The sequence below is a fragment of the Rhinolophus ferrumequinum genome, chromosome 6, assembly GCF_004115265.2.
Source record: "Rhinolophus ferrumequinum isolate MPI-CBG mRhiFer1 chromosome 6, mRhiFer1_v1.p, whole genome shotgun sequence".
NCBI classification, from domain to species: Eukaryota; Metazoa; Chordata; class Mammalia; order Chiroptera; family Rhinolophidae; genus Rhinolophus; species Rhinolophus ferrumequinum.
The window spans coordinates 57,423,838-57,445,339 of NC_046289.1; the positions used below are offsets into that span (position 1 = coordinate 57,423,838).

At 34.9% G+C, this 21,502-nt stretch overlaps 1 protein-coding gene across 1 annotated transcript in view; it reads left to right on the plus strand.

The window, feature by feature from the left end:
- ATP8B4 (ATPase phospholipid transporting 8B4 (putative)) overlaps positions 1 to 21,502 on the plus strand; it is a 193,216-nt gene that overhangs the window by 105,942 nt on the left and 65,772 nt on the right. Inside the window, exons 12-14 of the mRNA XM_033109347.1 lie at positions 2,211 to 2,407; positions 9,736 to 9,944; positions 12,981 to 13,024. Of these exons, the coding sequence (XP_032965238.1) occupies positions 2,211 to 2,407; positions 9,736 to 9,944; positions 12,981 to 13,024 (450 nt within the window). The remainder of the gene's footprint in view (positions 1 to 2,210; positions 2,408 to 9,735; positions 9,945 to 12,980; positions 13,025 to 21,502) is intronic.

Sequence of the window (21,502 nt, forward strand, 5' to 3'; positions counted from 1 at the left end):
TTTAAGGTAGTTTGGTCTTTCTGTTGTCTGACTCTTGCTCACATCCTCTCTACATAGCTTATGGACAGGGCAGGGCTGACTTCATGGGTGTGCGACCTGTGCTGTTATACAGGACCCTCCTCTGAACGACCTCACGTTTGTTATTGATCTGCTGTCTATGTAGACATTCGTAATACATTTTGAGCAAGGGGTCACACATTTTAACTTTGCATTGGGCTCTGAAAATTATGTAGATGATTCTGCTTATGGATCCTCTGAAAGTGAAATCACAATTCTCCTCCTAGTCCATGGTTATTTCTTTCCTCTGAATATTTTTTTCTCCTCTGAATTTTTTGAAACGATTTCCTCTACCACCCAGTTACCAAAAACTATCCGGTATTCCTCATATCGTGCCTTTTTGTCAGTTAATCTTGTGCTATCTCAAGCAGATCTGATGGTTATTCTGATTTTTCATGTAACATTGCATTGCCTCCTTATTGTAGGGAATGGTCGAGGACATTGACTTTGAAATATGAGGACGGTAACGTTGAGCCATGTTTTCCCACCTGCCCTATCACAGACTTACAAACAGTTATACAATCTGAGCTCAATATGTATTTGCTTAACTGATATGTAACAGTGGGAGTCTGAATAAGGAAAGAAGGAAATGGGCTCTTGTTTGGGCACAGAGTATTGTCCAGGCTCTGTGTTTTACTTTCAGTATCACTCTCAGACCTGTCCTCTTGGGTTAGAGTCCATGGGACCACGGGGATATGCCAGAAGGAGTCTGCGTCCTACTCCTAGAATTCCCAACTTAAATGGCCCTGAGCCCACTGCTAGGGTTTGCATGGGGATTATATATCTATCCAGAAGAGAGTAAAATTAGTGACTGTGAAGGAGGGATTGTCCCAGCTTTTCATACTAGAAAATTGGATGATCCATTGGGGAATTAGAAGCCAAATTCGTCTCTAAATTTGGGCATTTAATGCCAAGTATCACCAATTTTAATGCTCTTAAAGTAATTCTGTTAAATTAATTTGTAGTATCAGCCATTGAAAGAAAGAGGGTGCTGTGTGATACAGGTACCACATAGTAGAATTTTGGGGACTCACAATTCTAATTTTCTCTAATACATGGTTTACGTTAAATCAACTTTTCCTAAACTTTGTCTTCTTACGTATCTATTTTGTTCATGAGAGGAAAAAGAAAGCAGCCCTAGAGCATCTGAATACTCTTTCTAGAGGAGAAAGGAAATTGGAGGGAAATACACTTCTATTGTCTAGCCCCACTTGTCCCTCAACAGTGACCGGTCTCCACTCCTAGCACAGTGTGACACTTAGCAGAGCGAAGTCCCCTGAACACCATATTCAGCTCAGGTCTTACCATGTTCATTGACTTTGTGTCCTTCCTTTTTAAAGCTGGGATTTTGGACTCACAAGAGACTGACCTTGCTGTCTTTCTAGTTGCTATACCTCCAAAATATCTGCTTCGCTAATACTGATATTAATCACAATGTAAGAGCTAATTTTTTGGTTGCTTCCTACTTCTTTTTTCTTATCTCAAAGGGAAAGTATATGCTGTGAAATCTTTTAATTAATCCTTATTTTTCTTGCTGACCTTAAGTAAGTATTGTACAGCTAGATCTATAGCCAAGAGACTTGACTGGTCTGAAACAGTTCTTTATCACTAATATTTTCTTCCTTTGGCTTTTGTGCCTTGGGTGATCATCTAACTCATTTTTCAGGATACTTTTGAAGGTGGAAGAGGGGAACACTATTAATATTACATCTGGGCAATAGATGTAAACTGGGACTGACCAGGGCACATCAGGACATACGATCTTCTTTACTTAAGCCACTTAAACATATGTACTTTTATCATGAATTGAGGATGTAAAGTTATTAGCTTTGTGACTGGACAAGTTATATAATCTTTCTGTTCTTCTATTTTATTTTGTTTTGTTTTTGACCAGTAAAGTGTGAAAATGATTGTTCCTATCTCAGAGTTAATGGGAGAATTGAGAAAATGTATGTAAAATATTTAGCTGAGTTCCTGACATAATGTTAAATTTTACTCGTAAGATTAATGTGATTAATGATAAATAAGAAGAGTGTGGTATAACTTGCTTTTCAAATGACAATTTCTTGGAGTTAGAAGTGTAATCAGATTGCATTGATATGACTGGTTTAGGGTTCAAGTTGACCTTAACCAGACCTCTATTCTCGTTTCAGATATTTGGGTTTCTGATATGCTTGGGAATTGTTCTTGCAATAGGAAATTCAATCTGGGAGAATCAAGTTGGGAATCAATTCAGAACTTTCCTTTTCTGGAGTGAAGGACAGAAGAACTCTGTGTTCTCAGGATTCTTAACATTCTGGTCATATATTATTATTCTCAATACAGTTGTACCCATTTCATTATACGTGAGGTAAGATGAGAGTTTATACTTTAGTGAAGCCATTTCTTCAAAAGCCTTTGTTTTGCATAACCATTTTTGTTTGTTTTAAGTTTACAGCAGTGAGATAGACGTCTTGCTCTGCTTATGATCTGCCACATCTGTTACAAATGAGGCAACTAAGCGCTTTAATCTGTTTAACTTTTACATTTTCAAATTACAATAAATGCATTTTCTTTTCTTCTTGATTCTATTCATTTTCTCAGGAATGTTTTTCTTTGGAATATAGGGACTATAATATCATCTCATACAACCTGACCAATTAGAATTCAGTTGATAGTGGGTACGAAATAAAAGAATATCTAGGGAGAGCTACGGTGATGGCACCTCTCTGCCACTAGTCTGGTTCCAGATACCTGGATTCAGAACCCATTCTACACTTAACTAGCACGATAATGTTGGGCAATTTACCTCCCCTTTTAGTGCCTCACGTTTCTCATTTTAAAAATAGAGAAAATAATAGTTCTACTTAATAGGATTGTATGAGGAGTAAACAGACATGTAATGCTCTTAGAAAAATGCCTGACACATTGTTAGAGCTTCATGACTATTGTTTTCCTGTTATTATTTTAACTATAAATGGGTACATGAAGGAGTTAGAATATAGTTGGTGGTGCTTGACTATTGTTAAATAGAAGTATGATTCATAACTTTCACTACAACATGATCTGTCATTTCTAGATTTGATCTCTCTCTCTCTCTCTATCTCTCTCTCTCTCTCTCTCTCGCTCATCCCCCACCCCGTGTGTGTGTGTGTGTGTGTGTGTGTGTGGGTGTGTGTGTGTGTGTTTGATAAGGCTTAGAAATTGGCCCTGGAGGCTGTACCTGAGACATTCTTAATCCTAATCATAGCAAGACTGAGTCAGACAGTCCCAGAGACACTGGAGCCAAGATGAGACTTGGTTGTTTGACTTTCCTCATCACCAGTATTTTCACAATATACAAAATCACCAGCTCTAAATCTCCACTAATTTTTACAAGTTTCTTTTTCTCTTTTCCCAAAATTCTAACTATGATGAAGCAAGGGAAGTTTAATGCACAAAATCCACCCTTGTTTTGGATAGCGGTCAGGAAACTGAAATGTCAAGTTGTGGGAAATTGACTTGAGGTAGTGGCATGTGGCCACAACACCACAAATGGCTTCGAGCCTTCTGGAACTGTGGTTAGAGTGGGCTCTATTTAGACTGTATCCTACTGCTCATCTTTGATTCTGAGGACCTCTCATGCTTGTATCCAATTATAAAGTCTGTAGTAAATCCTGCTCTTTGCCAGAAGAGCGATGGTCAGCGTTTATAGCTTTCCTTTTATGTTCTAAATGAATCATAAATGCTCCTAGTGGCTCACCAATAGTACATGTGCAGTTTCATATGTCCCCATGCTGGAAGTATATTCTGCATACAGTCTTTCTTTGAAGTACATTGCCATTTTTCATGTAATGACTTGAAAGATTGGGTTTTTTCAGAGACCAAGGCTAGATTCCTAGGGTAGCATTTCTTTTTCTTCTAATGTGCCCCCTGCAGTGGTGGAAAGAAAAACTGTTTAAAATAGTCCAAATCCAGGTTCTAGTCGAGGCACGGCCACTGATTGATGTGTGACCATGGAGAAAGTACTTGCCTTCTCTGTGCCTTAGTTTGCCTGTCAAATATGTGCTGCTCAGTAAAATGAGGGATTCAAATAATTGGTTTCTGCGTTTCTTTCTGCTCCAGATAAGACCACCTTACCTTTAGATAGCATTTTATATTTGATGTAAAGTGCATTTACATACTTCATCCCATTTATGTATCCTACCACTCGTAGGAAGTAGTTATTGAAATTTTTTTCACAAATAAGATGATTTACTCAGAATCATGGGGACAGAACCAAGATCCAAATACAAGTCTTTTGACACTTGGCACATTATTTTTTCCTCTATGCCCAAGCTGTGTATGATGTATTAATCAGTGACGACATCAGGACTGGAACAAAAAAAAGAGGCTGGAATTCTTTATCTGTTGGTAAGGCACAGTATAGATGAGGATAAATGTAAGCTTTTCCCTCACCAAATAAGAATAGTGATTCTGGTCTCAACTTGGGGGAGAAAACATTCTGAGGAATTTCAGGGTGCTCAGTCTTAAAGACTGAGATCTAGAAAGAGAGAAGTCTCAGGTAGTATTTCTGTTTAGAGGGATAAAGGCCTTTTATACAAGCTTCCATTAACCTTTTGAATAGGTACAAAGAATAAATTAGTGCCATATGTCACTTGAGAATAAAAGTGCAGAATTTACTTTGAATGGTTTACAATTCCACGTGAGCAAAGGGCATTGATTTTGGTAGGATATATCTCTGCTGTCAACTTGTTTATCTGTAATGCTAAAACATGCCCGGCTACAGTTTTTTAATACATCATCTTAAGAAATGCAGCTGTTGTACTCCCAAGGAATTAGCTTTTGAGTGTTTTTTTTTTTTTTTCCCAAAGCAATAGGAACTCATTTCCATGTTGCTTATTTGGCCACAGAATGGGGGACATCATAAGCTCTGCTCTTGGAGTGTCCAGGCAGAAAACACTGAGTAGCTTGATTATGCTAACGCGGACCACTTGTCTCTTTTTCTCTGCTATTATAAAACAAAGGGCTGAATGTTCCTCTGTGACTCTCTTGAACCTTTTTCTTCACAAACTAAAAGGATACTCTTATTCTTTACAGACTATTTTAAGGTCTAAAAATTGCAATTAATTTGGAATTCTTCCATTGGCTTGTACTGCAATGCAGAAGGATCAAATTCTGTCCCTTTCATTATGCTTTGAGTTTTCAGGGAGCTACTTTATTTTCAGATAAATAAAAGCGTCAAGTGATTTGTAGTTACCTGCATAATGGCATTCTTAATGTCAGGTCTGCATTGGTGTTACAAAATGCCTGAATTCTAGTCTTGGCTTTCTGGTTAATTATTTGTGTGATCCAGGGTTAGTCACTTAACTTCTGTAGGTCTTAATATCCTTACAATGAATTTAGGCAAAAGTGGCTCAGGATTCATTCATGCAACGCTGACTGACTGCCTATGACAAGGAAGGCACTATGCCTGGTCTGTAGGTGCTAATGCTTTTTGAATAAGAAAAACAAAGCTGAATCAGAACAGCTGCCAAGGAACACATAAGAAGGTGCATGTAGGTGGGGTACATACAGAAGATTAAACCATAACAGGAAACTATGTAAATAAATGCACACAGAGTATGACATTTGTTTTTTTAATTAGTTTCAAGTGTACAAAACAATGTACTTGTTAGACATTTACGCCCCTCACAAAGTGATATTCCCCTCCCCCAATCTATTATCCCTCTAACATTGTGTATAGCTGTTACAATTCCATTGACTCTATTCCTTATGCTGTACTCCCGTGATTATATATATATATATATATATATATATATATATATATATAAAATTATAGTTGACATTCAGTATTATTCAACTTCAGCTTCAGGTGTACACTGCAGTGGTCAGGCATCTACACAGTCCACACAAGGGTCTCCCAATAAGACAAGTGACCATCTGACACCCTGCAAAATCTTTACAAAATTATTCATTATATTCCCCAAACTGTCTTTCATATCCCCGTGGCAATATTATGACTACCAGTTTGTACTTTCTAATCCCCTCATCTTTTCCCTCATCCCCACCCCTATCCCAACTAGCAACCATCAGGTTTTCCCTCCTTATCTCTGAGACTGTTTCTGTTTAGTTCGCTCATTTATTCTGTTCTTTAGATTCCACATATAAGTGAGATCATATGGTATTTGTCTTTCTGCATCTGACTTATTTCGCTTAGCATAATGTTCTCTAGGTCCATGTATATCATTGCAAATAGTAAGATTTCATTCTTATTTATGGCCAAATGACATTTATTTTTATATGTTATGATTCTACAGAGTCAGTGTGATTTTTAGTTTAAGTGAAAAAAAATGCTACTATTTAAATGGTTAGAAACTGAACTGGCACTATACCACTTTTTGGGAGGGAAATGTAGATAATGTCATGCACATATAGAATTAGAACCACAGAATTTAATGCCCAGAAAGCAATTGGGTGTTATTTTTTGTCTTGAAGAAGACACATGTTCAGAGTTAATGTAACAGGCACTTGTCAACTTTCTCAGTTTACAATTGAGAAAACCAAAGTTTAATTACCATTAAGATTTGAAATAAGCTATGGGTCCCTGCTATTACCATTCCTATTTTCCACTATTCTAGATGTCCTTTGTACCAAGACATGCAACTGAAATATCAATGAATAAAGTGAGACATAAAGTGAATAAAGTGAATAAAGTGAAACTAATACTGAAATAAACCTATTAGAAAAGAAGACTATAGACAATGTGATTGTAAACCTAGAAAATCCAAAAGAATGATTCCGCAAAACTCTTAGTAAGATAATTCACTTAAATGTCTGATTTTACCACATAATCACATTTTTAATAAAAAAGCTTTTAGTATTAAAAAAGCTTTCCTTTAAGCCAATAACAGTTAAAAAAATTGTCCCATCAATAAAAGATATTATGTCTGAGAATAACTCCATCGAGCTGTGGTATGGACCTATGTGAAAAACAAAGCAAAATGAGACTAAAGGAAAGCTCTTTGCCAATAGAGGTATTTTTCAAAATTGAATTCCTGGAAAGATTTATCCTTTTTGAAATTGTTCTAGGCGTTATAAAATATAAATTCTTTTCAAATAATGCAGTGTTTAACATAGGATTAATAAAAATCTCAAATAAATTTTATGAGGAAACTGATATATTGATTCTCAAGTTTATTTAGATAAGTATGTTGATTCGAGCAGGAAGAATAAATGAGTGATTACAGCTAAGAATTTTTGAAAAAGAAGAGAATAAACGTTCTCTTCTATCTTCCTAGGTATTGCCAAATTTTGTAAAGCTACATAATGAAAATGTGAGATGCATTAAGTGACATATTAAGGAACAAAACTGAAATCCCTAAAATAGATGCTAGTGAAAAAATAATAATTTATATGTTACATGGAAGCAGCCCAACACAATAGGAGAAAGGAAGTATTGTTCAACAAATGGTGATGAAAACTTTCTGTTGGTAAAAGTTGAAATTAGCTCTTCATATATACATCATACTTCAAAAAATTCCAATTGTGATAAAGAATTAAATGTGGAAAAGGTCAACAAAGAACTAGAAGAATAATATAGACATCTGTATATATAATCTTGGCATAAAGAAGGCCTATCTAAGCAAAACTCCAAAAATAGAAACTATAAACAGAAATGATAAACTATGGATAAATTTGATCAGTTAAAAAGAGAGAACTTCTGTATGTCAAAATAGTGGAAACAAAACTGAAAGACAAATAATAAATTAACATATTTGCATAATGTGTACATATATAAATTATATACATATAATTCTTTTTATTTTGGTGGTTCATTTTCTTTATTCCACTATGTATAATTATTTTGTATGATCAGAAAACATCTGTTGCAAAGGTGTGCTATCTAATCTCTTAAGGCAAGTCTCTATTCCTAAATGTAGGGGGGTAGTCTTGATTTATTATACATATAATTCTTACAAATCAATAAGACATATACGAATATCTGACTAGGAAAAATAAATAGGCAGATAACGCTATTAGACAATTCTGAGAAGAAATACAATTGGCCAATAAAATCTGATAAAAATGTTCAACTCACTGATAAGAAATGCAGTAAACAGTAATGAGATGCAGTTGACTTGGTGTAGAGTCAAAGACAGTTTTCAATAATCTAATGGTAGAAACTGATATTGTTATAATCTTTTTAGAAATGGATTTGGCCTTATGTATGACAAACATTGAAAAAGTTCATACCCTTGGCCACAGAAATCCCACCTAAGAGTTGAAGAGTCATAAATCATCACTAGATCTAGATCATGAGAAAATGCTCTCGTCCTGGTAAATGGGCAGAGTAAAATGACAACACACCCGTTTTCACTCAATGTCTATTATGGTTTTCTCTGTGTTTCATAGAGATGCTACTTTCTATCTCTTTTGGCAAAGTGAAGTTACATCAAACAATGTATTGGAGAAAAAGTCCTCAACAACATATTTATTTATTTATTTTTAATTTATCAGGGTGACATTGGTTAGCAAAATTATATAGGTTTCAAGTGTACATTTCTATAGTACCTCATCATATAGTTGATCCCCTTTTCCCTCTTCTACCACTCCCCTCCCCCCTTACCCTCTGGTAATCACTAAACTGTTGTTTGTGTCTATGAGTTTTCGTTTCTTTGTTTGTCTTGTTCCTTTGTTGCTTTCAGTTTTATATCCCACAGATGAATGAAGTCATTGTTCTTGACTTTGTCTGACTTATTTCGCTTAGCATAATAATCCCAACCTCCATCCATGTTGTTGCAAATGGTAGTATTTCATCTTTTCTTATGGCTGAGTAGTAGTCCATTGTGTATATATACCACATCTTCTTTATCCAATCATCTATCAAAGGACACTTTGGTTGTTTCTATGTCTTGGCCACTGTAAATAAAGCTGCAGTGAACATAGGGTACATATATCTTTACAAGTAAATGTTTTCAGATTTTTTTGGTAGATATGCAGGAAAGGGCTTGCTGGTTCATATGGTAATTCTATAATTAATTTTTTGAGGACTCTCCATACCCTTTTCCATAGTTGCTGTACCAATTTACATTCCCACCAGCAGTGTGTGAGGGTTCCTTTTTCTCCGCAGCCTCTCCAACAGGTTTATTTGTCTGTTATTCTAACAGGTGTGAGGGTGGTATCTCATTTTGGTTTTGATTTGCATTTCCCTAATAGCTGGTGAATTTGAGCATTTTTTCATGTGTTGGTTGACTGTTTGTATGTCTTCTTGGGAGAAGTGCCTGTTCAGGTCCTCTGTCCATTTTTTAATTGGATTATTTGTTTTTTGTTTTAACAACACATTTTTTTTTAGATCAGACAACTGACAAGCCATCTTTATAATAGTTTCTCCTAAGAAATAGGAGAGATGCCAACTAATATGCTACACAAGAAATCTCCACTGCACTTGTGTAAGGTAAATAGAGAACCATGGAACATTCCCTAAGGCTCTATGCAAAGCCAGCCTATTGTTCCATGGTGCTGTAAGGAAATGACTCAGAAAGGTTTACATACAGACTGCTGATATGGTTTGAAGGTCACAAGGACCTAGGAACAGACCATCCACATTTTCTTAAAACTGAAGACTTTGACAGGCTTCTTACTTCGGCAAAGTTTTCTATGTTCTGAATTTGATGGAGCTTTTCGTTTTCTTTTTTTTTCCATGTTAATGGATGAAAGTGTGGAAGTAATTCGTCTGGGACACAGTTATTTTATAAACTGGGATCGGAAGATGTATTACTCTGGGAAAGCAACACCTGCTGAAGCTCGGACGACCACGCTCAATGAGGAACTGGGCCAGATTGAATATGTTTTCTCCGACAAAACGGGCACCCTCACTCAAAACATTATGACTTTTAAAAAATGTTCCATTAATGGGAGAATCTATGGTAAGGGACAAAGTTCCTTTTTCTTAATGATTTGGTTAATGGTCCTTAAAAAATAATGCAATCCTATTTTTTTCTAATTAGAAAAACCCAGACCGTTGCCAGCTTTTTTGTTAATATGGACACCACCAGCATCTAACACAGTGCTTGACACATAATAACACTCACTAAGTATTTGTTGGATGAATGTTGAATAATTTAGATGAAATTTTGGATTTCTGACCATTCATGGTTAGAGAAGGGGCTTAGATGTGATACTGTCCGAGGTTCCACTCAATGTTCCCACTGTGTGATTCTGCTCTGTGGCACTTAATGGACTCTTATCTCCGGGACGACAGAGCCTGATTTATCTTCGTAGTCTGATTTATCTCAGTAAAAGTAATATTTTATACTTGCTTCCTATCAGCTCTGGAATTGATGTTTGTGAGGATCATGGACCTGTGTTTATGAGGATTTACTATTCATTCCTGAGAATTTGCACTATAAAGGGCTGCTTTGAGTGGCCAGACAAGCTATTTCATCAACATCTGGTTCTTTCTATGCTTTTGTCAGGATACCTGCTCTGTATTTGGATTTTCAAGCATTCTATTTATATGTGATTCTTGTCTCTCCCACTGGGGTCCAGGGGTTCCCCTGGACTCCCAATCTCTCTTCTGAGTGTCTAGTTTGTCAGGAAATTTCAGGAAGTGAAGAAAATCCAAGAAAGAGAGGAAAAACTCCCCTCTGTCTCCTGATGGGAAACTTCACACACTGCCAAATAATTTAACACAAGATTTGACTTTGAACGAAACTAAGAATACAAGAAGCTGATTTTCATTCTCTCCTGCCTTTTGACCTCCCTTTTCCAAACCCACCCTTGAAACCCATGGTCGTCATGGTTTCCACACCTCTTCTCTGCTCCCTCCCTTGTCTGGTAATGGACCGGATGACTTTCAACCTGGAACTCCCACAAGGCCTCATTGTGCATTTTGTGTATCACTGTAACAATGACCGGAAAATAAAACAGAACCTTTCCTTAAAAAGTTTGTTTTTTACATTATTTTCAAAGGCTTTCTAAAAATACTGCCTTAATCCAAAAGAGTAGTTTAAATGGGAAAATTTTAGTGAGAGTATTGGAGATATTTTGAATTTGTGAATCCTTTGATTTATTTTGCCATGGCACATACTGATAATATAATAATAATAATAATATCACTTCCGGGAAATGATGTGAAGGCAATTATCATACATGTGCACCAAGATTTGTTTGTCACAGAGCTATTTCTAGAGAATGCCCTTGATTTTCACAAATATATCCCAAGATCTTTGCAAATCTCCAAATTTACAAATTCCATAATAGCTCATAATTTCCATCATAAAATGCAGGAAAGTAACTGAAATATTTAAGTAAACTCTTTAGATCCTGAATTTATATATCATAATAATTTCTAATGCATTTATGATGTCATTAAATACATATTCTTACTAAAGTACTCGAAAAATGTTTCAGAATCACTTTTTCTTATTTTCATACAAGTTGATCATGTTTGTATCATAGATTCAGGCCCTGGAAAATTTTGATATTCCTCTCTCATTTATCTAAATCTTTTATTTTCTGGCTCAAAACTATTATTTTCTTAGCCCTCTTTAATTTTTCTTCACTCCCATCACAGCCTTAAAAATGGGCTTTCTTTGGGGGGACTATTTTACACAAAGACATAGTTTTGTTTTTATCATTTATTAAAATTACTGCATATGGGGTAATACCAGGAACATAGCCACAGTGAGTTGAGATTTAAATTCCAGGTGCTTGGGTAGGTTCATTCACTAGCTCAGGGACTCCTCCCACATGCAGCCACAGAGCATTCCAGATTTAGACCCATGCCCCAGAAAAATAACTATTCGTCAAGGGTTGTTTCGGTGACAGCTTGTGTAGTGAAAAGAAGAGCGTTGTATTAAAAAATCCACTGTCCTGCCTTTTCAGTTTTAGTTTAGTCATGTTACTTAATTCTTCAGTTCCCTCATCCATAAAACAGGAATGAAAATCTTCATCTGGCAAATTTGTTATAAAGATCAGTGATAATATAAGTGCCTGGCACAGGACTGATGCAAGTAACTCTTATTATTATTACAAGAAATATAGTCCTGGAAAATATTCTTAAACTTTCAAATGCCAAGCAAGAATTAGAAAAATCTTAAAGGTCTCTAGATAGGGGACATCTGAATAAATTATGCTACATGAGCTATTATACAACCATTCAAAACTAGATTCACAAAGAACTTTTAATGACAGGAGACATTCTTCCATTTTAACTGGTTAAAAACAGCAGGAACCAGAAATTTATGAACAGTATGATGAAGATATGTACACACACACACACAATCAACCCCAAAACAACTTTACAAATATTAGTTATCTCTGGATGGTGGGACTATTAGCAATTTTTTTTCTACTGTAAATGTCCTGTATTTTCCAATATATGTGTATCTATAGTAAACACATATTGACTTGATACTAAGAAAAGTTATTTTTAAATACCTGGCACATAGGTGGCTATGTGCTCTGACTGCAGAAGGTACTGATATTATTTAAAGTTTACATGCTAGTTTGACCTTGATATTACACAGATGTATCTGGCCCAAACCAAGACAGACCAAGATGTATTCACCAAGCTCTAGCTAGCCCTGATGAGAATTGATTTGGCCAGGATATAATTTTGTATTCCCCAACAGTGGGGGTAAAGTAGGAGGCGTCATTTGCCTCTTGTGAACACCATAGATAATGTAACAACAGAATTATAAAATTTCAGAAAAACATGATTGCAAGTTTCATATTTTGTTTAAATGCATTCATGTGAGTTCTATCTTAGGCAGACATGAGTAACTCTCTGCATGAATTGGTACGTTTAGGTTACAATTTGAAAACATTCCTAAAAAGTTTACATTTGATAATGCCATCTAGTAGTGGTGCTTTAATAAATAAGTGTATTCCTTAACTCTAAATGTCTAGATTTAATTTCAATTTTATTTATTTTTAACTCTCAGTTTTTGTTTTGTCAGGTGAAGTTCGTGATGACCTGGGGCAGAAGACAGACATAACTAAGGTGTGGAGGTGATAAAACTTTATTCTTACTTTTAATTTCTAAGAGTACATGCTTTTTTAAAATGATGCATTCCAAGAGACCTGATTTCTACCAGATGAGATATTTATGCATAACATTAAAAAAATAGACTCATATGGTTCAAAATTCCTTTTTATCCAGGTCCCTCAACTACAGAATTTTCACTGTTTTTTATTCTTTTGGGGATATTTATGCAAGCAAAAATACTTCTCCATTTTTATACATATTATCCATACTGCTCTTCAACTTTCTTTCTCACCAGTCCAACTTGGAGATCTTTTTAGATCAGTAAAATAAAAAGTGCTCCCTTATTCTTTTTAATGACTGAATAATATTTTGTTATATTGATGTTTCATAATTTATGTAAGGAGACACTAATGGACATTTGGGATATTTCCAATATTTTGCTAGTGAAGAAAATGTAGAAAAATAACATTGTGTATGTATATTATTCACATGGATCCTCTACTAACAATTCCATCTTTAGAAATGGAATTGCTAAATCAAAAGTTATGTGCATTCATAATTTGATAAATATTGCCAACCATCTTTAAGAATTTATACCAATTTACCCTGCCACATGCAATGTATAAGAGTGCTGGCTTTATCCCATCCTCACCAACACAATGTTTTATCCAAGTTTTCGATCATTGACCAAACTATGTGAAAAATGGTATATCAAAATTGTTCTAAATTTAATTTCTGGTATTATGAGTGAGGTTGAACATCTTCCATATATTCCAACAGCCTGTTGTATTACCTTTTCTGTGAACTTCTAGTTCATATTTTTTTACCCACTTTTCTGTTTGATTATCATCCACCCATAGTTTCTGGGGATAGATGTCACTTGTTATGTTAAATTGTTTTTTCAATGAGCAATTACATTTTGTTTGCTAATGCTTTATGTAGATATGTGCATTGGTGTTCAGAAGACACATGGATCCTCAGTGTTTATTTTGGGGGTAATGTTTGCTTTGCTACCAATGTTACATTTACTTTAGAAATGTTATATTTTTCCTAATTTTAACATTCTACAGTACAGTTCATATAACATCAAAATGATCCGTGCTTTAAAGTGTTCATAAACTTCTGTAAAATCACGTGGACCAGGTGGTGTTGGGGTGGTAGCCCCTTGATAATGTTCTGTTTCTTTTCTATAGTGATTATCTACCTCTTATGAAATGGTTTGGAAAATCGTATTTTCCTAGAATATTCACCAATTAAATAGGATTTTCAGATTGATTTGCAGAGCTGAGCAAAGAGATCTCTTACGGTTCTTTTAATTTCCTCTTTATCTGTGGCTATTTCTTTTTCTCATTTCTTATTTTTTGTTTTTTGTTTTTGTTTTCCCTTCCTGATTATTTTAGAAAGTTGCCCTTTTCTCCTCCAAAAAGTACAACCTTTGAATTTATTATTTATATTATTTTAGCTTCTGTTTTAATCAATAAGTTCTGTTTTTATCTTTATTAATGCCTTCATTCTTCCTTCCTTGGGTTTCTTTTGTTATTATTTTCCTAACTTCATACTTGGATGCTTAACATTTATTTTATTCTTTCTTTTTTTTATATAAATATTTATGGTTATTAATTTTCCCCTGGACAGTGCTTTAGTTTTATCACATGGATTTTGGTATGTAGTTTATTAAAGTATCTTTATTTTTACCATATCAATTTGAATACCTACGTTGAACCATGAATTTTTAAGGAAGAGTTTCAAAATTTTGGTGGGGGCTCTTTTCCTCAAATTTTATTGGACTTTTAAAAAAGGATATATTTTTATTATTTCTACCTTTTGAATTTATTGGGGTTTTCTTTGTGGCTTACTATGATCAATTGTTGTCAATGTTCCAGGATCCTTATGAAAGAAAGCATATGTATATTCTGTTTTCGAAGTGTAAAATTAGCTAGATGTCATTTATTTATTTTTAACAGAGAAATGCGTTTATTTTTTAATTTTATTAAATTTATGGGTGTGACATATTAATAAGATTATATAAGTTTCAAGTGTACAAAATTAGCTAGATGTCATGTAGTTCTACCTCATTAATTATATTGTTGAGATCTTTTGTTTCATTATTTCTGTTTTATCTATATTATCTGTTTGGATTAAATAGGTTAATTAAAGTGTTCTGATAATCTCTCTATATAGCTCCGATATAGCCTGAAATATTTTTGTTTTGCTATTTTGGGGTGCATTAATGTTTATAGTGGTTACATTTTTACTATGAATTACACAATTTAACATTAAAAGTGCCCTTTTCTGATTTATTTAATTCTTCATGGCCTGAATTCAACCTGATTGGATATTAAGATCTTGGCTCCTGGTTTCTTTTCATTTTTTAAAAATTAAAGTTTATTGGGGTGACAATTGTTAGTAAAGTTACATAGATCTCAGGTGTACAATTCTGTATTACGTCATCTATATCTCACATTGTGTGTTTACCACCCAGAGTCAGTTCTCTTCCCATCATCATATATTTGATCCCCTTTACCCTCATCTACCACCCCCCTCCTTGCTTACCCTCTGGTAACCCCTAAACTATTGTCTGCGTCTGTGAGTTGTTATTTCTTCATTTGTTTGTCTTGTTTTTTTGTTGTTTTCAGTTTTATATACCACATATCAGTGAAATCATATGGTTTTTGACTTTTTCTGTCTGACTTATTTTGCTTAGCATTATAATCTCAAGATCCATCCATGTTGTCGCAAATGGTACTATTTCATCTTTTCTTATGGCAAAATAGTATTGCATTGTGTATATATACCACAACTTCTTTATCCATTCATCTATCAAAGGACACTTTGGTTGTTTCTATGTCTTGGCCACCGTAAATAAAGCGGCAATGAACATTGGAGCACATATGTCTTTATGGATAAATGTTTTTTTGGGTAGATACCCAGGAGAGGGATTGCTGGGTCATATGCTAATTCTATTCTTAATTTTTTGAGGAACCTCCACACTGCCTTCCATAGCAGCTGCACCAATCTGCATTCCCTCCAACAGTGTTTGAGGGTTCCTTTTTCTCCACAGCCTCTCTAGCACTTGTTACTATTTGTCTTGTTGATGATAGCCATTCTGACTGGGGTGAGGTGATACCTCATTGTGGTTTTTTTTTTGCATTTCTCTGATGTTGAGCATTTTTTCATGTCTATTGGCCATTTGTATGTCCTCTTTGGAGAAACATCTCTTCAGGTCCTCTGCCCATTTTTTAATTGGATTGTTTGTTTTTTTGTTGTTGAGTTATATGAGTTCCTTGTATATTTTGGATATTAGCCCCTTATCGGAGGCACTGTTTGCAAAAATCTTCTCCCATTTGGTTGGTTGCCTCTTTATCTTGTCGATGGTTTCTTTTGCTGTACAGAACCTTTCTAGTTTGATATAGTCCCATTCGTTTATTTCAACTTTTACTTCCCTTGCCTTTGGAGTCAAATTCATAAAATGTTCTTTGAACCCAAGGTCCATTAACTTAGTACCTATGTCTTCTTCTATGTAGTTTATTGTTTCAGGTCTTAGCTTAGATCTTTGATCCATTTTGAGTTAATTCTGGAATATGGTAAAAGATAGAAGTCTAATTTCATTCTTTTGCACGTGGTTTTTCAATTATCCCAGCACCATTTATTGAAGAGGTTGTCTTTTCTCCATTGTATGTTTTTGGCTTCTTTGTCAAAAATTACCTGTCCATATTTATGTGGGTTTATTTCTTGGGTTCTCAATTCTATTCCATTGGTCTGTATGTCTGTTTTTCTGTCAATATTATACTGTTTTTGATTATTGTTGCTCTGTAGTACAAGCTGAAGGCAGGGAGTGTGATACCTTCAGCATTGTTCTTTTTGTCTTAGGATTGCTTTGGCTATTCGGGGTCTTTTGTGGTTCCAAACAAATCTGATGATTTTTTGTTCTATTTCTTTAAAAAATGCCATTGGGATTTTAATGGGGATTGCATTAAATCTATATATTGCTTTGGGTAATATGGCCATTTTAACTATGTTGATTCTTCCAATCCATGAACATGGATTGTCTTTCCATTTCTTGGTGTCGTCTTTAATTTCTTTTAAAAACGTCTTACAGTTTTCAGTATATAGGTCTTTCACATCCTTGATTAAGTTTATTCCTAGGTATTTTATTCTTTTTGTTGCAATTGCAAAAGGAATTGTTTTTTTAATTTCTTTTTCTGAGATTTCATTGTTAGTATATAAGAATGCAGTGGACTTTTGTATGTTGATTGTTTCTAATAGTTTTGTTTATTGTTTCTAATAGGTTTTGGTGGAGTCTTTAGGGTTTTCTGTATATAGCATCATGTCATCTGCAAAAAGTGACAATTTAAATTCTTCATTCCCAATTCGGATGCCTTTTTTTCTTTATGTTGCCTGATTGCTCTGGCGAGGACTTCCAATACTATGTTGAAAAGTAGAGGTGAGAGGAGACAGCCCGATTGTGTTTCTGAACATATAACAAAGGGCTTCAGTTTGTCACCATTAATTATGATACTAGCTGAGGGTTTGTTATATATGGCCTTTATTATGTTAAGGTATTTTCCTTCTATACCCATTTTATTAAGTGTGTTATCATAAATGGCTGTTGTATCTTGTCAAATGCATTTTCTGCATCTATTGATATAATCATGATTTTTGTCCTTTATATTGTTTATGTGTTGTATCACACTGATGGATTTGCATATGTTGAACCATCCTTGTGCCCCTGGGATGAACCCCACTTTGTCGTGATGTATAATCTTTTTAATGCATTGTTGCATTCGATTTGCTAGAAGTTTGTTTAGGATTTTCGCATCTGTATTCGTCAGAGATATTGGTCTGTAATTTTCTTTTTTGGTGTTATCCTTACCAAGTTTTGGTATCAGGGTAATGTTGGCCTCATAAAATGAGTTAGGGAGTATTGTCGCTTCTTCAATTATTTGAAAGAGTTTGAGTAGGACAGGTATTAGATCCTCTTTGAATGTTTGGTAGAATTCACTAGTGAAGCCATCTGGTCCAAGACTTTTGCTTTTGGGGAGGTTTCGGATGACTGATTCAATTTTCTTGCTGTTGGTTGGTCTATTTACATTTTCCAATTCTTCATGATTCAGCCTAGGATGGCTATATGTTTCTAAGAACTTGTCCATTTCTTCTAGGTTATTGAATTTGGTGGCATATAGTCCTTCATAGTATTCTTGGATGATCCTTTGTATTTCTGTGGCATACGTGATAACTTCCCCTCTTTCGTTTCTGATTTTGTTTATTTGTGTCTTTTCTCTTTTTATCTTTGTGAGTCTAACCAAGGGTTTGTCAATTTTATTAATCTTTTAAAAAAACCAGCTCTTTTTCACTTTCATTTTTTCTATTGTCCTTTTGTTCTCTTTTTCATTTAGTTCTGCTCTGACTTTTATTATTTCCTTCCTTCTACTGATTTTGGGTTTCATTTGTTCTTCTTTTTTAAGTTTTAAAGGTGTAATGTGAGGTTATTTATCTGGGATTTTTCTTGTTTCTTGAGATAGGCCTGTAATGATATAAATTTCCCTCTTAAAGCTTCTTTTGCTGCATCCCAAAAATTTTGGTATGATGTATTTTCATTCTCATTTGTTTCTATGTATCTTTTGATCTCTCCTCTTATTTCTTCTTTGACCCAGTTGTTCTTTAAAAAGTATGTTTTTTAATCTCCACATATTTGTGGTTTTTCCTGCTTTCTTTTTTGCAGTTGATATTTGATATCCAATTTCAAAGCCTTGTGATTAGAGAATATGCTTGGTGTGATTTCAATCTTCTTACATTTGCTGAGGCTAGTTTTATGTCCCAATATAAGGTCTATCCTTGATAATGTTCCATGCACACTAGAAAAGAATGTATAGTCTGATGTTCTAGGATGAAGTGCCCTGTAAATGTCAATTATGTTAATTTCATCTAATGTATCATTTAGGACTGATATTTCTTTATTTATTTTCTGTTTGGATGATCTATTCACAGTTGTCAATGATGTAGTTAGGTCCCCTACTATAATTATGTTTTCGTCAATTTCTCCCATTAGTTCTGTTAGTAGTTGCTTGGTATAGTTCAGTCCTCCCTGATTAGGGGCATAAATATTGAAGACTGTTATATTTTCTTGTTGTATAATCCCCTTTATCATTATGAAATGTTCATCTTTGTCTCTTGTTACCTTTTTTATCCTGAAGTCTGTTTCATCTGATATCAATATGGCCATACCTGATTTTCTCTGGATACTATTTGCTTCTCTGGGTACTAATTTCCACCCTTTTATTTTGAGTCTATATTTGTCTTTGTAGCTGAGATGTGTCTCTTGGAGGCAGCTTATGGTTGGGTTTAGATTTTTGATCCAATCTGCTACTCTGTGCCTTTTTATTGGTGAGTTCAGTCCATTTACATTTAGGGTGATTATTGATATGTGAGGATTTCTTATCATTCTATCTTTGGTTTTCTGGTAGGACTGTGTCTCCATTGTTACTTTGCCTTTTTGTTGCTGGTAGTATTTCAGTGTGGTGGTATTCTATGATTTTTTCCCTCTGTTTCTTCTTTTATTATGCTATATATTTCAGTTCTGGATTTTTTTTTTTTGAGTGGTTACCATTAAATTTGTGTAAAAGAATGTTTCTTATTTAGAGTATTCCATTTTCTTCAGCATGCTTACTTTATCCATTCCCTTCGACGGTTCAGACCTTTACCCTCCCCCCTTTTATGTTTTTGTTGTCAGAAATTATCCCTATTTATGCTGTGAGTTGATATCTGCATTGCAGTAGTAAGTTGTCTTTTTCCTCTTTTTCTTTAAGTGTTTTTTTATTTTCCTTCACCTTGTGTATTATGTTTAAGTGTATAGTGTCTTATTTGGTGTAGGCGTTGCCATTTCCTGCTTCTGTCTGTCTGTCTGTAATACTACTCATTGTTTTGTGTTCTTTTGCTTTTTTGTTTCAGGTCAAATAGCCTCCTTCAGTATTTCTTATAGTGCAGGTCGTGTGTTAGAAAATTACCTCAGCTTGTGTAGATCTGGAAAGGTCTTTATTTCTCCTCCATATCTAAAGGATATCTTTGCTGGATATATTATTCTTAGCTCCTAATTTCTCTCTTTCAATAGTTTGAATATTTGAGTCCACTCCCTCCTGGTTTGTAGAGTTCGTGCTGAAAAATCTGATGATAATCTAATGGGCTTTCCTTTGTAGGTTATTGTCTTCTTTTCCCTGGCTGCCTTGAGGATTGTTTCTTTGTTGTTAATTTTTGACAGCTTTAATACAATGTGCCTTGGAGAAGGCCTGTGGGGGTTGAGGTAATTAGGTGTACTATTTGCTTCTTGGATTTGAGGATCTAGTTCTTTCCACAAGTTTGGGAAGTTTTCCACGACTATTTGTTTGAATATACTCTCTGTTCCCTTCTCCCTTTCTTCTCCTTCTGGTATGCCCATTATTCTTATATTGCTCTTTCTGATGGAGTCAGAAAGTTCTTGTGGAGTTCTTTCATTTCCTTTAACTCTCAAGTTTCTCTCTTCTTCGATCTGTGTCATTTCCAGATTTTTATCTTCGATGTCACTGATTTTTCCCTCCATCTGGTCAGCTCTATAACCTAAGCTGGCTATTTCATTCTTCATTTCTTTTATTGAGTTCTTAATCTCCAGAAATTCTATTTGGTTCTTTTTTAAAATTTCAATCTCTTTGGTAAAATGTTCATTTTGTTCTTTGATTGTGTTTCTGAGTTCATTAAGCTGCCTGTCTGTATTTTCTTTCATCTCGTAGAGTTTTTTTCAGAACTGCAATCTTGAATTCTCTGTCATTTAAGTCACATATTTCTATGTTTTTAAGTTCATTTTCTGGAGACTTTTTATTTTCTTTCTGAGCTGCCTTATTACCTTGGTTATTCATGGCAATTATTGAGTTATTATTTCTCTTTCTAGGGCATATACAGGAATGGGTTCTGTAACAGATTGGTAGGAAGAGATCTTTGCTTTCCACTAGGTGTTGGTAGAATGCTTTATTTTCTTTCCTACTGCAGTCTTTTACTCTCTCTCTCTCATGCTGTTTCTCTCATATAGTTTTACTCTCTCTCATATAGTTTCTCTGCACTGTTCCGGCTTCTCATACAATGGGGGGATTCCCTGGAAGGTGGGCCTCTCCTCTGTGAGCAGGTTGCCTGGGTCTCAGGGCACCATCTCCGCTGGGGGATGTGGAAAACTCCTGAAGTTCTGAAGCTCTTCATGCACCAGATGGGCCTGTATGTTTCAGCGGCTCTGTTTACTCTTTTAGATCATTTCAGTTATGTGTCTCCTAGTCTTGCCTGTCTGCTGCGCAGGAGGTCCTTTGTGGAATTATAGTTGTTCAATTTGTTGTAAATTCCAGAGGGAGATTTCAAGAGGCTCACCTCACGCCACCATTTCTATGATGTCATCTAGTTTCTTTTCATTTTCATTTATCTACCTTTTATTTGCAGTGTTCCTGAATGACTTCATTTTTTTAAATGTCTCTTGTGTAC